At 32.0% G+C, this 17,674-nt stretch overlaps 1 protein-coding gene across 3 annotated transcripts in view; it reads right to left on the minus strand.

The window, feature by feature from the left end:
- Positions 1–1,862: 1,862 nt before the first annotated feature.
- The window catches only part of TAB2 (TGF-beta activated kinase 1 (MAP3K7) binding protein 2), a 101,598-nt gene continuing 85,786 nt past the window's right edge, over positions 1,863–17,674 (minus strand). For 2 of the 3 annotated variants that reach the window (XM_074309583.1, XM_074309584.1), the window contains exons 4-7: positions 10,920–11,080; positions 10,611–10,704; positions 9,618–9,698; positions 1,863–3,874 (exon numbers count right to left, since the gene is read on the minus strand). In XM_074309583.1, coding sequence (XP_074165684.1) covers positions 3,732–3,874; positions 9,618–9,698; positions 10,611–10,704; positions 10,920–11,080 — 479 coding nt within the window. In that variant the 3' untranslated portion in view covers positions 1,863–3,731. The remainder of the gene's footprint in view (positions 3,875–9,617; positions 9,699–10,610; positions 10,705–10,919; positions 11,081–17,674) is intronic. The other variant, XM_074309585.1, reaches the window with a different exon arrangement.

A 17,674-nucleotide genomic window follows, 5' to 3' on the forward strand; every position in this document is an offset into this window, starting at 1 on the left:
AATACAAATTGTAATCATTAAAAATTGTCCATTAATATCAGAGTCCTAAAGATATCACACAGATTAAAAAAAAAAAAAAAAAGCAATTTAACAAATACAAAACTATTAAACTGTACTCTCTCAGAAAAGATATTTCATTTTTTCCAGGTAGCCCAATTATATTTACCCATGTATAAGTAACTTGACTTAATAGGTAGTCTTGAGCCATTTAATCTTCAAGTAAAATAGATATTAGTAATGCAGATTTATATTTTTAAATTAAAATTTTCTGATTCCACTTGATATATGCAGAGATGACTTAGAAATAAAATTACTATTCTAGAGCAGTAGAAATATGAGATCATGAAAATATCAATCAACTGTTTAATGCTGCCTCTTAAATTATTGATTTAATACAATTGAGACATAGCAAAATCCAATTTAAATGAGGTATGAATAGGTTCTCTAGTTTACTTTTAGCTGTTAGTATTTCTGCTGCTAACAGGGATGGGAAAAATGGATGAATTCACTGTCAATTTTCCCCACTTTTTAGTGCAGCATTGTTTAAAAAAAAAAAAAAAAAACAGGTTAAAACAAGTTTCTTTTTGATCTATGTTTTGTGAAACTGCTCAATTCCTACTTTCCAATATTAAAATAACCAAGAGTAGGATATAGCTCAGATTGGTCATTCATGTAACAAAAGCAGTTGGAATTTCCAAGGAAATGTATAATCAATTCTCTCAAAATTAAACACCCCCCCCCAAAAAAAAACCACCGTAGATATTGACACAGAAACATGGAATATGAAATGCAACTTAGTAATATGTGCTAGCTATTGGTAGATAAGAGCAAAGCTGACAAATCTCACAGACATATTTCCCTGAGAAGTTTAAATAGTTTATGCCAACTGCCTAGAAATACATTTTTAAATGCAAAGAATACCAAAACCAAGGAATAATTAGAGATCAAAACCAAAAAGGCTCCAATCTTTCCATGTCAGGTTTACACCATTACATTCCACTTCAATAATTTGCAAGTACTCTAAAGACTATAACACGTACTGGCCTTACCTTCTCACAAGGCAGGATGTGTTTTTTTCCTTTGTATTTCATTTCAAGACAGAGTTACCAGTGTTTTTTCTAGTCCCTTTTAATATCATGCCTTTCTTTTATTACCATCTTAGAGAAATGCTAATTTTATTTCTGTTCTCGAGGTCAAGGTCTAAATTTGAAAGTTATCTGAAACCACTAAGTGGATTTTAAGATTTTATTAGTGGCTCATCTTAATCCCCCCTTTCTTAGCTGAGAAAACAAAGGCCCAGAGGGGCAAAATCATTTTCCTAAGGTCACAAAAAGGTAGGAACAACAACTGCCAAATCAGGCTGTGAATCTAAGCCTCCTTCGGCTGCCACATCTAATGCTCCTTCTACTATACCACACTTTTTTCATTTACTTTCATCACAGGGGTGAGTCTCTAAAATGGGGGAGAAATACAAGGAAAAATTGTATAAATTAACTCCCAACATAAACCATGAAAAAGGGACTTACTGTTCACTGTCCTGGCTCATTTGAAAGATAAACAAAGATAATTTTACAGCCCCCCCCCCCCTTTTTAACCTGTGGTGGAGAAAACTGGGCAATGGTCTTATGAGAAACAATCTAAGAGAACCAGTCTAAAACCGTAATATGGAATTTGTGCATTTTAACTTCTTTTCCTGGTTCAAATGGTTATTTAATGCTCCATTGGAGTACACTTACCCACTGTTCTACAACGTTAAAAACAAGTCACAAAATTCAACATTAGAATATAACTTTTTTTAATTTTTATAAATAACTTATCTGTTACAAAGACAGTTTGCCCATCTAAATCACAAAACCATCAACTCAAGATATCCAAATTAGGTTTTATTAATAAAACAGGTAAAAACCGATTTATCAATCTTCACATAGAACTGCAGATGAAGCTGAAAAAACAAGGCCCCATTTTAGAAACAAAATGCATCAAATGCAAGTGCTTTGGTTCTTCTGCCTAATTACTTGGGATTGTCATATTTCTTTTCATTTACAAAATGCAAACCCCTCAAAGCCAAGGCTTTTGCATTCACTTAGACTGCTTGTAATTATACTGTTCTGTTTTAAAATGTCCACTTGCAAATGTTTACTGTGGATGACAGTTTACTTTGTCTCTTGCCTTTTGCTACATTTTTGTACTTCCTTTAGCCTCATCCTAAGTGCTGCTACAGAAATCCTTTCATGTTGTCCTTTATAAATGCATACTGTCATTCCTTTTGCTTGATTTCATTCAATTACATACATTCCTGATCATCTGAGTAGTTTTCCTTATTAAAAAAATAATCAAAATAAAGAGATGCTTGAGGTTTGCTTCAGTGTTCAAGTCTGCTTGTTGGCTTTTCCTTTTCCAGCTTTTCTTCTGTTTTCCTAAATATGGCTAGCCTCATTTTATAAATATGTGACACTGCCATCAAGTCAGGTTTGGAAACTGATTGCCCAAACGGTAAAGTATTTAAAGTTCTCTCAAAAAAGGAGGTGGGGAGGGGAAGAGGGGAGTTTATGTGTTTCAGTTGCTGGTTTTGATATTGTGTGTACTTCACTTCCTCAATAAATATCTCTTGAAAGTTCTGCAACACCCCAGGTGGATGAAGCAAGCTTATTCTTGTTGTTCTCTTGGTAGGTTGAAGATAATCTGCTGTTTTAAGTTGCCTTGTGAAGGACAAAACACTGTAGAGTCACCCACCATAAAATTCATTGTACAGAGTGAACTAAATGCATAAATCTTCCCATATTTCCTGCATTTTTAACCATGCTGAATCTGCAGGTCTTCACAGTACAGCATTTGCAAGGGCAAGGCACAGAATGAGTAAAGTTATTTTGTGCATAGTTTCATTTCATTAATGCTCTTTTTTATTTTAAGGCATTGCTTCTCTCAGATAAAAGCTTTTAAAAAAGGACATGATCGTGCTTAATCACTAAAGGGGAAAAAAAAGAAAGTTAACAAAAGACTATTACACTATACATAGAGAAATATGAGAAATTAATAAAGAAAAGAAGTCATTTAGAGCAGGCTCTAGAGCTATGTACAGAAAGAAAAGCAAGGGTATTTCACCATTTGTCCTCTATAGACAACGCACACTGTTTCCCTTCTCATCTTTAGACATGACTGGACTGATGCTAACTTCACAGAGTAGAGATGTTTTCAGGGAAGACAAAGACAAGGCCAAAAGTACCACAGAATCGTCAAGTTCTTCCCCTATCCATTGGCACTAAGTGGCAGCAGTTTAAATAGTTAAATCTTGTTCCTTTTAAATTTTTACCACTTATGTAGTGTTTCACTGAAAGCTTTAAAAAAACAACAAAAAAGCTATCATTCTATTCCTTTCCCCTGTCAAAATTCAGTAGTGACAAAGGGGAAAACGTTGTTTTGGGAACACCCAAGTATTGAACACCAAGAATTATCCTTAATGGGATATTGGTAATACTGTCCATGGTTTAGGCAGCCGGCTACCAAGTCTTTCAGTAGATTACCTTTCATGTGATGAATTTCAACTGCCTGCAACACAACACTGAGGTATTATCATCTCTGTGGGGTGCCATTTAATATAAGCAAAACACCATCTTGTCACACCTTCAATTTTGCAAAATCCTATGTAATAATGAAACATTTATTCCCCAATGACAAAATAGTTCCTTGAAAATCTGTTATGGTTTTCTACAGAAGATTTTGGGCCTTGTGGCTCAGAAATGCCTTGGCATCTCACACTGTTCACAACGGATTAAGGCTGGATGATTCAAAAAGGTACAGGCAGTACAATTCCACTGAGCTCCTTCATCTTCCTCTGTGTCTTGAGATTTTGGTGTTTTGGCAGTGGGCCTTTGATCTGCAAGCAACCAAAATATTTTTAATTAGAAATAAAAGCTAGGTGAGAAAAAAAATCAAAAGGTCTGTTAAAATATCAGATAATTTGAGTATAATGTTGCTATTGTTATATAGCATCAAGTAATAGCTTAATCAAGTTTAAACACCACATCACATTATGATATCCCCCCTCCCTTTTTCTTCCCCTTGCTTTTTTTCCTGGGGAACATTACCACTTATATATGTTATTTAAATGTCACAATATTCCCATGTGTGTATGGGGGTAGAGCACCATCTTTCCTTCCCCCTTCCAATTTATAACAGGAGAAAAGAGATATAGATACAGAGAAGCTAATTTGATCTGAAGCAAGTTTCAATAGAAAAATTACACACCCTGTGCCTTAAACTTTAGTTCTATTTTGCTAATATTAAGATGTAGTGAAAAAGATTCTTAAATGTGCCACAATAGCTTCTGAAGTAGGTCTTCTGTTAAAAAGTAAAGTGTGCATATCACTGAAGTCCAGTTTTATTTTCTACTAGAGTAGCATAAAAGCTTTTCCTTCTTATATCACCTGTTTCTATATTGTGAACATTTTGTTTCTTCTCTATATTCTCTTAAAAATGTGACTCAATACACAGTCCTCCGAGAAAAGTGGGAAACTCAAGGGGAAAACTGAGGCACACACAGTCCAACATAGTCAACGAATTGCTTTATTTTGCTTGGTTATACTTATCTGTTTCAAAATAGGTATTTTTTAATTAGATAAAAAGACTAGAAATAATTATACCAAAAGAAAGATCATTAAAACTTTTTTTTTTTAAAGCAGAACAATAAGGTTCAAAAAGAGAAAACCAAGGAAACTGATATATTGAATTTGTTATCTTCCTTTAAAAATGCAAGCTATACATAATAGAGATATGTAATTTCACATATCAGCCTCTTTAGTCATTTCCCACCAGTTTTCTTTGAAAATAAATGAGTCAATTTTGAAATGGTTTTAAATTGAATGAAATGTAAAAATTATGCCTGGAGCAATTTAAGTGGTACAAAAATTCTTTTGATTATTTTGTTTTGTTCCATTCAAAGAGCCATTTGGGACTGCTGTGCACTGGGAAGAGCCACTACCATAAGAGGTGCCTCATTCCTCTTTCTTTCCTACCATGCAGTAGGTCAAACATGTCTCAAGATCTGAAGGAGACAGAAATCAACAACTCTATTCCATCTATTGAGATGGAAAACTCCCAGCCATTACCACCTGCTTTACAGCTGAACTATCTTTTATAGGTTGTCTCTTCCAATTAGAATGAGCTTCCTGAGAGCCAGACAGACTTTTGTGTCATCCCCCTCTCCCAACCTCCCCAGCCAAAATTCAGTAAGAGGTTTAGTGAAAATAAAGATGTAATTTCCCCTGCCTTGTGTAGGTTCATGGACTCTTGAAATTTATACACTAATTTCTTGGGACTTCTTATGACCCCCAAGTTCTGAGCCCCTAACATCAAGAGTTGGTAATGTGTTGCAAATAAATGCAAATAAAAGGACAATTATAGGATGATGCTTTCAAGTGTGCTCAATACATAGAAAATAAAGAATTCTCTTCTTCTATCAGGTGAATATAGATTTTTTTCAGCACATTGGAAGATAGTGACAAAGAAGGACCCAAAATTCTGAAAAATCCTCTGCCTCAGGGAGGGGACTCTATCCCAAGTGCAAACAGTTTCATCTTTGCTATCTGGGTGGGGGACAGTCCCATAACCCACTAAATTCAATTCAAATTCTAACCCTGGCTGAAACCCAACCAGCAGCCAATTTGGTACTCCACCCACGAGCCCCTTCAGCTTGTAGCCAAAACCCCCATTGTAAAAGAGCCAGATTGGAGCCCTCTCTTTGCTGAGGGTCTAAACATGCCATCACCATGCCTGGTTCCAAAGACTCTCTGTCCACTGGAACCCTGGTTCTGGTGCCCTCTTATTTCTACCTTCAACTTCACTAACTAGACTTTACTTCCAAACCTCATAATAAACCTCTTTTATCAATCTAGGTTTTCAGGTCTGTAAACTAGACCTCATTTAACTTTGTATCCTTGCGCTGAATCCAAAGGGGTTGCAGGGGAGCTCCATTTTTGACTCCCTGTACCACGAACCTGCCACTAGACCTCAATTAAACCCCAATTTCATTTAGGTACTCCCAATTCTAAACCTCATCAATAGGACAATGAACAGTACATTGTTCCCCGAATAACTCTGAGGTCCATGCAAAGGAAAAAGATAACTATTTTTTAAAATCCTCCAATGGTAATTCTATCTTGCATTATTATCAACATATATAATAGATTGATTTAGCTGATATTTCATTTCAGAATGAAAGGGAAAATGCAAGGTAGATTTCAAAACTGGATGATTAGGTTGCTCTGTAAAATCTTAGCTGACAACTAATTTTAATAAACAGATTTAAGAAGTAAAACTGATTTCATGAGTTAAAAGAAAACTTTTTACCAAAAAAAACAAAAACCCCAACTAATTTTGCCTTCTGAGAGCAATGATACTTATAAATGTATCTGAGGGCAAAGACTTCATTTTTCTTTTTAGTTTTTATTCAAGAAAAAAAAATATTCAATTTCTAATGAAAATATATAAAACAATGTTTATTTTTGTAATAGAGTTTTATGTAGTAAAGATCTCTCTACAATGAAGAATTATGTCATGTTTGACAGAAAATACTTATTGAGATAGGCATTTTTACTTAAAAAAAATTCTAAGAAAAGGGACAGCTAGATGGCAAAGTGGAATAGTGCACTGGCCTTAGCATCAGGAAAGCTAGAGTTCAAATCCAGCCTCAGACACTAGGGTGCTGATTCTGGGCAACCTCAACTATCTCACTAAACAAAAAAACTAACAAAGGAATTTAAAATTTATTCATAAATAACAATATTTTGTTAATAAACAACAAATACTTTAATCACAATAACAGTCAATACCCATATTAAGTCTTGTACTGCCAACATAATAGGATTTTGATGATACCTAAGCATTATAATTTCCTAAAGGTGTTTCTCTTTATAGTTCAGCTCTATTGAACAATGAAAATGACTGTTTGTTTGCATTCTTGGTTATTCACCAATGTACATTTGAACCAAACATCTCCTATGGTTCTAAGGTAGTTACGTATATAAATTTACAAATTCTCTATGTCCTTAGTGTCAACTACATTGAACTATTGGGGGTTATATTGAAGCATTCTATAAAGCATTCAAATACTATTAAATTTGGCCTATGGAGATAGCATAGCAACAAAATTTACAGTTTTTAAGCTAAGTAGGTAATGAACAATGAAAAGTTGACTAAAGTTTGTATAGATGATCATATGCTGCAATAAGAAATTTGTTAAATGAGATATCATTTTCTCTCATCAAGTAGGCTATTCCATCAATGAAGACGTTCTATTTCTTAAGGTTTAAATTTAAGGAATAAAAGAAAAGATATGAAAATGAAATAGAGTATTTAGGGTAAAGCTCTCTGGGACAAAAAAGATATTTATCTTATTTTATTAAATACCCACAAGGATCAGTTTAATAATCAGGAAGCTCTCACGTATGGTTTATCTGTGCATAAGATAAATCAATAATTTTTTTCATTAAGAGGAAAGTGTCAATACGTTGCTCAAATAAAAACATCAATTTTCAATAAGGTAACAATCAAAAACTGTAATTTGTGCTGCATTACTCTGAAAACAAAAAAATTATTTTTCTAGAATATGAATGAACCCTGATGACTTATGCTAGGCAGTCTAAGATATCTTGACAAAGAAATAATGGTATTATTTATAGAATGTAACAGAAAACATATGTAAAGAAAAATCTATTTTAGAAGTGTACTAGTCAAAAGGAGTATATATTAAGACAAAAGAATTATAAAGTAATTCAAAATATAGTAAAAGGCAAACTGAATTCTCATTAACATAATACAAAAAAATTAAAATTTTAGAAAATTAGCTGTTTCTCCCCCACCCCCCAACCACCCAGAACCTATAAAAAGCACTTTGTAATTGTATTCTCTTTCATAATACATAATCTTTCACTTAAGGCAGAACAGAAAATGCTATGCTAATTCATAGATGAACCAATATAGGCAGAAATAATTTATCATATTTCAGTACTTCTGATTCACTATTAGAAACTCACAAGATTTTTTGTTTCTGCGCATGACACTTAATAGGTTTCAGCTTCGGTGGAATAAAATACTTAAAAGATGATTCTAAAACCATTAGAACACAGCCTCCTTCCTCAAGGATAAGTTTTGAAGTCAATTTTGTTGCCTCAATTTCACTTGCATATAAAAGCAAGGACAGTTTTTTTTAATGGATGAGTTCAAGTAAAGTTTACTGTCCCAACTAGTTATATTTTCAGATTGAATTTGGAAAATGACAATCTACTTCTAACTGCTACTGAATTTGTTTCTATTATTTTTATTCTTTATTACTTTTATTCTCCCTGATGAGAAAATAAAATTTATTCTGGCCACTCTCATACTTGTATCCTTTCCTTTGTTCTCCTTTTCCTTTCATTTTATTATCACTGGAATTAGTATCATGTCACTACTCTCATCTAAACTACACGAATTCTTTCAGGATATATACATAATTGAGCTTTTAAAAAACTACTTTTTCTGGCTTTAACCATTTATTATTTTTTTCTGTAATTCAAACTAAAACTTTTTCACTCATTTACCTTTATAATCCTTGCTATGTAAAAAAGCCTCAAATTCTTAATATCTGTGTTGTTTTTAGAGAAAATTTTCACTGCAGATCATTACTTTTTGTGTGCATGCATATGCCCTGAATTTTCAAAACTGATTATTAATTGTGGCAACCACAACATTTATAGCTGTAAGATCATTTAGAAATCAACCAACTTCCTCATTTTATGGCTAAGAAATACTGAAGATGATCGGACAAAAGGAAGTTTCTTGACCATCATCACACAAGTAGCAAGAAGATGAGCCAGAATTCAAACATGGGGCCCCTGATTCTAGATTCAGGACTCCTGCCGCTAGATCACAGATTAATTAAATATTTCTTTTCATTTGAAATTTTTCTAAAAAGGCTGATCTATTTTTTTATGTCAATAAAATCACAATAATACAACTTTTTGATACTAATGAATAAGCCAGTAACCTGATTTACTTTATTCAAGATTTATATTCCTTGAAAAAGTGTGTATAAGTCAAGTCACACTGTAAACATGTAAATATATTTTAGGTGTTCAATGAATCCTTTAAAACACAAATAAGGCATCCCTGGTTTAATTTAAAATAATCTTATTTTTGTATATGAAGTCTTCTAAATGCAAAAAATACCCGTATCTTCCCTCTTGAAAAAGAATTTCTCTAGGGTGTAGTCTCCCTTATCAAGAATCTAAAAACTCACCCAAATTTGGTAGATGAGGGCAGTCATAATATGACATTTCAGAACCTAAAATTTTGTATTTGGTGAATATCTGGTAAGATTCAATATATGGGTAATAGATAATAAAAACTAATGCATGCAAAATTAAAAAAAAAAAAAAAAAAAGGATAATTATACTAACACAACTATGAAAAATTTTCCCTCAAATCTAAAGCAGGAAAAAAATATTTTTATGAATTCACTAATAATGGAAATAGATTAAATTATATGGTGCTCAAATGATGTGATCCTAGAGTAGAAGTTGTTAAAAATAACATGGGATTTAAAAAATTGTTGTTTTTCAAGATGACATTTTTTCACATACCTTTGGGCTTTGGTGGCATGGGACCTACAAATCCAATATTGTCATAAAAGTTATGAATTGCGCTGGGATTAAAATGTGGTCCTAAAACAAAAGATAGTTTTTTTTTAAATCTCAAAAATATTCTTTTTGTAATAATCATCAAACAACATATGAGTATCAGAAATTTTTTTCACTGATTTCAAATTATAGTTAACTCTCAGGGAAAGTGTGAGTTTACTTTTAATTTTGAATCAAGGGTATATTAGGAAAGACAGTCTAAGAAATGAGGTAAAAGTAGCAGAATTGAAAGTAATTTGGACCTCAATCTCTAGAATTCTCTTTAAAGAATACATTTTAACCTACAATTGTGTTGATTTCCCTCATGTCCCTGAGCTTTTCCTACTTCTCTTAACTCTTAAGTTTAAGTTTACATATGGCTAAATGAAATTATAAACAAAGTTGTTATACATAATATCTGTTGTTTATTACTGAGAAAATGTAGAAAACACAAAGTAAATAGAAGGGAAAAGTATGCACCATAGAAACTTATAAATTTATAAGTTACTTTATTTTCCCTCTTTTAATGTCAAAGAAAAATTTGACTACTTTTTTACTGAAATAGAGACCTTTTTCTTTGTGTTCAATAGCAAGGGCTTTGAATAGTAATTGAAAAAAATAAAGGAGAGACAAAAAATAAATCAATGATTCATTATTTAGTAAAAAATTTACTTGAAAATATATTTCTTTTTACTAATTCTTCAAATACTAAAAAAATGATGTAACAGAATAATCCTTCCTCTTTATATCAGAAAAATGAAAAGCTATCTTAGACTAACCATAGAAATATTTTCTAGCAAATAAAGTAGAAATCTTAATTTTCTTAATGAAGGACACTAGTAGATAATCAAATATTCAAATGGGATTATTAATTGTAAATGCTTATTTTTAAGCAACAGAAAAAGTAAATTATTGAGAAATATTTTCAGATGATTATACACTGAGTCAATACTTTACCTCTGGCTTGAAAAAGATCAATTTCTTTGGTTAGACAGTCAATGTCAATCTGCAGCTGTCTATTACAACTTCTTAATTGCTGCATTTCTTCAAGCTGAAAAATAATTCCAATTAAGATGGATCTCTGTTTAACCCTCAAATATTATTCAAGTTAAGTTAGTCTGGGGAAAGGAAGTCTAATACAGGGAAAGAAACAGGAAAAAAAAGTTTTAATTGCAATTTTGTAGAAATAAGTCAGATTTTTAATGAAAAGGCACCCTGGTTTTGTGCTAAAATATATAGACAATAGCAGTTTTTATTTAAACTTACTGAAGGAATTTGGGATATAGAATTCGATCTTTTTAGACGCCTCCGAGTTAAATTATTCTCCATTTCATTGACCTCAGATTTTAGTTTATCCAGCTTTTTCTTTTGAATCTCAAGTTCTCGTTGAAGCCGTTCCATCCTGGCCTTCTGGTGTACCAGTAAAGCTGCAATACATTATTAGTAAACATAAGATCCTATCCAGATCATTTAAGTATTCATTAAAGCAATACTTGAAAAACCTTGGAAAATCTTGGAAACAAAAACAGAACTCAGTATTTCTAAAAAATAAAATAATTTCCTTAATGATTCTAAATCTTTTTTTTTTTATTCCCATAGGGATATTTTAAATGCTAACAATATTTTAGTAATCTAAAGTAAAAAGAGTTTCAATTTATTAAAATAAAACAAATATTGTTCACTTTTACCAACAGTTTTAGACCTGCATGTTACAATACAGATTCCTGTTCTTCAAATCTAAGGATGAATATAATCATTTAGATAAGTATTCCCAATGGACTTCTGAAAGACAGACTTATGTAAATTTTCCACATTCAAATCAATTTAATTGGCTTTTAAATAAGCACCTATACTATGTGTCAAGTGCTAAAGACAAAAAATTTGCCTTCAACACTTGATTCTACAACAAATTATTAGGTCAGGTCTGATTTTTTACAAGTTCTGAGACACTAACAGCATCCTGAGTAAGTCACTTAACTATGTACTTCAACTTTTTCTTTCTTAAAAAGGATGAGTACAAAAGGAAGATTTTGATTAAGTTTTACAGCTCTTTTTTGCTCTAAAATTTAGTGATTCAATGAAACAGAATAAATGAATAATTTCTTTTTTTTGGAATATTTTTCCAATTACATGTATAAACAATTAAAAAATATATTTTTAAAAATTTTGAATTTCAGATGCTCTCATTCCTTCCTTTCAGTTTCATGTGTAATCATGTAAAACCTTTTTCCATAAAATTAATAATGTCTTAAGGGAATGACCAACTATGATGCTAGTCACACCAAAAATTACCATAAATAAAAATAAATATAACATAGATAAAAATAAAAATTACCAAAAATCAATTACTATGATTATTAACTGAGATTTGATTTAGGACAGTACAAAAACAACTAAAAAAATGCTCAATGGACTCCAAAACTCAACTAGGTGAGTTTAGGCAGAGAAGTAGTCTAGGGACTAGAGTGATGGGCTTGGAATCACTAAGACTTAAGTTCACATCCAGCCTTAGATACTTACTACCTGGGTGATTCAGGATAAGTAATTTAATGCTTGTTTGCCCCAGTTTCCTCAATTATAAATAGGGATAATAACAGCATCTATGCTGCAGGATTGTTATGGGGATCAAATAAGATGCTATTTGCACAGGCCCTGGCACATAGTAGGAACATACATACCCTTCCTTTCCCCCCTTATTGACCAAAAGACAATATAACTATAAAATTTACAGGTATAAATTTCCTTTGGCTTTTTCTTTTCTTATTCCAAGGAAGAATTGACCACATTAAGAATATTTGTTTATTACCTTAAAACAAATGTGTGGATTCTATTAGCTATCAGATTATTAATGAAGGAAAAAGAAAGACAGGAAATAGAACAAGAAAGAATATATAGAAGAAACACTCACCTTTCATTCTCACCTCCAAATTCTTCATCCTCAAAATACAAACTTAGCTAGGTATGCCACCCTTTTTTAAGTTATAAAGACCATTTAAATCAAATTATGTCTATTAAATATCATGCACAGAACAAGTGAATAAGGTATTATCTTTGATTATGGTGGGACTGATCTTCCAAACAGATTTTTAAACTTTCTACCTCAGATATCCTTGATGGAGAGGGAATGGGGCAAAAGGGTATTAAAAATTAGTGGTTGGGTATTCTCCTAGTTAAAAGGCAGTGATTCTTGAGCCCCCTCATCAAATACTTTTTAAACTGTCTTTTGGAGTATGGTAGTTGGGAGATACACAAACTGCTTATACGTAGAAGGGAGAGTAATATTCCAGATGGACATGTTTGATTCTGAGAATCTTGGAAAAGCTGTGGAACCAAAGTTGCAAAAGGCACATTTTTTGGTTGGAATTAATGTGGAAGGACAAGAATATTTCAAAACAGCTTTAAAGTTAAGACTTTAGAATAAGCACTTATACAGAAGCATTTCTCAAAATGGGTTTTACAAAGATTAGCTATATAAACCTTCTAAGAATTATTTGGAGGTGAAGAATGCACAGAGGACTCTTATGCTATTATCATTCTTCCATCACCATTTTTTCTTCTTCACTTTGGAACAAAAATGTTAACTTTTTAGCCAGTGAATTAGCAAATAAATAAGCAAGGGAAAATTCTTTGAACATTGGTAGAAATATATTTAATGAGGTGGAAATATGAAGATTAATAAAAGGAAGTAAAAAAAGATAGGGAGAAGGGGAAGATGAAGTGGGAAAAAAGAAATAAATTGTAAGGATATATAGACTCTAACTTCTCTCTATTCCACTACTTCCAAAGTGGAATGTTATGTGTTTGATTAAATATATAGGCATTCTTGGGACATTGCACTTTTTAAGGACTGATGTAAGAGTTGGAAGAACAAACATTAGGCTAGTCTATATAGTGGTAAGAAATTACTTTCATTTCTTTGCTTGAGAAAGGATATACAATTTGAAAGTAAAGTAATAAACAGTGCTATTTTTTCTAGAAATAATATTAATATAATATATAGAACAAAATTCTCACTGTAGGTCACTATTTAGACATAGCAATATAGTATAACCTTACCAAAAAAAAGCCAAATGTAGATACTCTTTTCTATGGAGTAAGTTGAGGAAAGTAGAAGTATAATTGATAAAAATAATTATGAAAAGTTTGCTACAGCATGACATCCTCATCATCTAACATCTGGTATCAATTAATCTAGACTTCATGATGGTCAGCAGATAGTATATTTTCTATAAAAAAAGTGCATGCTATGCAAATTAACAGTTTAAAGAGGGATCTTCTGGGGACTATCAAGTCAGAGGAATCATTATAATGAAAATTAAGGGCTTAAAGTCTTGGCATTAAATAATGGTACAGAGGAAACAGTGATGGATTTGGAGTAAGAAGATCTAGATTCCAAAAGCCTTTGGTACAATCTTATAACCCTGGGGTAATCAAATTAAGCATTTAAATATCTTTTATTTTCTGAACATTAACAGAAAATATATATAGGCAAAGAGAAAATAATTTGGCAATTGATTGGATGTGAAGGTGGGCAAAACTGAAAAGTTAAGGCTCTAAGGTAGTGATCCCGAGTGACTAAAAAGATAGTATATCCTTGACTGAAATGGGGAAGTTGGGAAAAGGGTACCGGTTGTTTCATAGGGGGAAATTTTGTAATTTGTAATACCATTTTGTAATACATACAAGACCATCCAATGGATGGTTGGTAATATGGGGTTTGGAGCTCAAAAGAAACACTAGGGCTCAATGTATAGATCCAAAATCATCTGCACAGAGATGATAACCTTGGATTTGATGAGATTAGGAAGAAATGGGATGAGGGCCCTAGTCACCAAAGAGTACAGAGGAGTAGTCAGGTAGGTTGAAAGAAATAAAAGTAATGTCATTAAAACTCAGAGAGGGTGGCCAACAATGTCATAAAATAGAGAGGTAAAAAACAAGGCCTGAAAAAAAGGAACTGGATTTGGTGTGATCAAAATTGAGAAGTGAGAGGAGAGTTAAGTGGAGTCAAGAAATAGGCAATTTTAGGAGCAGCTAGATAGTGCAGTGGATAGAGCACTACCCTGGAACCAGGAGTTCTTAAGTTCAAATCTGGCCTCAGACACTTAACGCTTCCCTAGGCAAGTCACTTAATCCCAATTGCCTCACAACAAATAAGTAAATAATAGGCAGTTCCCTTCTCCCCTCAACCCCCCTTCCCAACTAGGATTATAGGTATAAAAGAAAGAAATGTTAGGGAAAGATAGCTTACAGGCTTTTGTAGGGTCATATGAAAGAGAAGAGATGATGAAGAATGAGAAAAAAGATTTAAGAAAGAGGGGAGAAGTCAATCTAGGTCTTAGATACACCTATAAAACCAGAGAGTTAGTCCAGATGAGAGATATCAAATAGAAGAACTTTACCAAACAAAAGAATCCCTATAGGATATATATTGACTTAGAAAACTTCATTTTGTTAAATATTCCCCAATTACATTTGGAAGTGAGCCTGCAATTTTCACTAGCAGCATGCACAGCCTGTGTATGACATCTCTGATCCAAATGCTCTCGTCACTTCCAATGCTAAATCCATGTTCTTAACTTTTCACTCAATAAGAATTAAGATTTTACTAAGCTTTCATTTCTCTCAATAGCATTGGAACTCTATCATTTTTTGGCTGATTCTGGGGGAAAGAAAGTTGTTATAAAAAATTTATGGACTATAAGCTACTTTTTAAAAGGCCGTGAGACTCATTAAATTTTGTATTTCATACAGTACCTACAATGCTCAAAGTACTTGGTCAATACTTACTAAATAAAAATGAATAAAAATAAGAATTTTTAATCCCCTTTATGTTATTTAAAATGTAGAATTAAAAAGGACCTAAGTATTGGTCATTTGTTTTAAAGGTTTGTTGAACATTAATATATTTTATAACAATTTGTGGGATATTTACATGTATTTTAAAATGTGATAGTCAAGTCACAAGTAATGGGTCATCTGATAAGATTTTTAAGCCATTTGTACCACAAAAATAACCCAAGGTGCATATTAACATTCATATAACAAAATCTTTTAGCCAAGAAAGCTTGGATTATATTAGTTTGCTTTTAGTGGGATAACAAAAAGAAAAAAAATCCTATTATGACATTTATAATATGTATCCCAAATTGAATTTTGGTATGATTTATTGATAAATCCATTTTTTTTGGCTATTAAAATTACCCACTTTTGATCAATTTAAACAGTTTTAAGAGGCATTAAGAGAAACAATTATAAATGTTTCCTAAAGAGAACACTTTTCTGAGCAATTTAGAAAATCTTTTAGTCATCTAAGATCATGGATCTAAGGATGTTAAGAGAATACAAGATTCATCAAATCCAATCCCCTCATTTACAACTGAGGAAACTTTACATGATGCATCCAATATTTGACCCATTTCCTTCCTCTGTTTCCTTCATACTCCCTTAATCATCAGAGGTGAGATTTGTAGTTAGAGCTAATATTCCAAAGCCAATATTGTTCATTCTAGTCTACCTATTCAGGCAGGTTTTCTAATTTACCTTCATTTAGACATGGAGAAGCTTAATTAAAATGTCAATAATGCAAGAGAAATACTAGAGAAAGACACTATAAAAACATCCTAGAAATATTTTCTATTTTCCCCTTGAACACTATGAGGTACATTGCAGGGAGGGAGGGAATGTTGTGTTCAACATAGGTGAATTTTCCATTACAACTGCTTGAGAGGGATATGATGCTTAGAAGTCAACAATGACATTTCTTTCTAAAGGAAATCAGTAAATTTTTCTTTCTCATCTAAAACTGGTAATCAGTTTCAAACAAACAAACAAAACAAAAACAAAAAAAACCCCAAAACAGAAAAAAACTCAAGAACAAAACAAAGCAACCTTGTCATAATTTCCTGCATTTTTTTATAAAGTGACAACTTTAGGCACTGGTGATCCTGATGAACAAAGTTTATGATTTGGATAGTAGGTGGAGTGGTTCTTTTATGAGTTAAGTACATAGTAAGCACTTAAAACATTTGTTGACCTTAATAGAATTGTTTAAATATATATAATGTTATCAATGGATGTCTATTTTTACTGAACAGTCCAAACAGAACCTCAGGTCAGAATTTACAATGTATAATGTACTACAAAATATTTATAACATACTGCATATGTATACTATATATGTCTATTATAATATACAATATGTTTTTAAAAAGTTATAAACTGAATTTCTTTAAAACAAATGAACACTCTCTGGGGCAGCTAGATGGCACAGTGGATAGAGCACCAGCCCTGAGTCAAGAGGACCCGAGTTCAAATCTGACCCCAGACACTTAACACTTTGCAGCCGTGTGACCCTGGGCAAGTCACTTAAACCCATTTGCTTTTGGGAGGGGGGGAGAAATGAACCCTATCATTCACAATAGTGATCTGAAATTATATTTTACTATATGGGTTTAATTCTTCAATAATGTATGATTTCAACTGTATTTTAATGGCAACATACCAAAGTAAGAATCTATAAAAGATGCTTTTAATAAATTAATTCATAAAACAATATGTTATTGAGGACATGTTTTAAAGAAGAGATACAAAATGTAATTTGGGGATTTCATTTTATATTTTTTGTGGAAAACATAATTTTTTTTGTTATTTTGTTATTGCTAATACTTTCAGCCAAGTTAAGTATAAAATAAGAATTGTGATTTTTCAGTAGATTAATTAATTAAGTAAATGACAACAAAGGATCAAAGCCAAAAAAAAATCCCCACTACTCCTCATTCTTTCTCCATTTTTTAAAAAGATATATATTGGTACTTTATCATGTTCTTCTCACTGTAACTCATATATTCAACATTCCAAGAATATTTTTCAATAGCAGAACAATTATTCTTAACAGATCTAAACAGTAAAACATACAAATATATCTAAATATTCTTAAAATATTTTGCAATTTTGAGAACTGACATATATATAACATGTTTTTTACTCTCTAAAACGTTTATCTGCCACGGAAAGATTCT

Source organism: Sminthopsis crassicaudata, chromosome 4 (genome assembly GCF_048593235.1).
Source record: "Sminthopsis crassicaudata isolate SCR6 chromosome 4, ASM4859323v1, whole genome shotgun sequence".
NCBI lineage: Eukaryota > Metazoa > Chordata > Mammalia > Dasyuromorphia > Dasyuridae > Sminthopsis > Sminthopsis crassicaudata.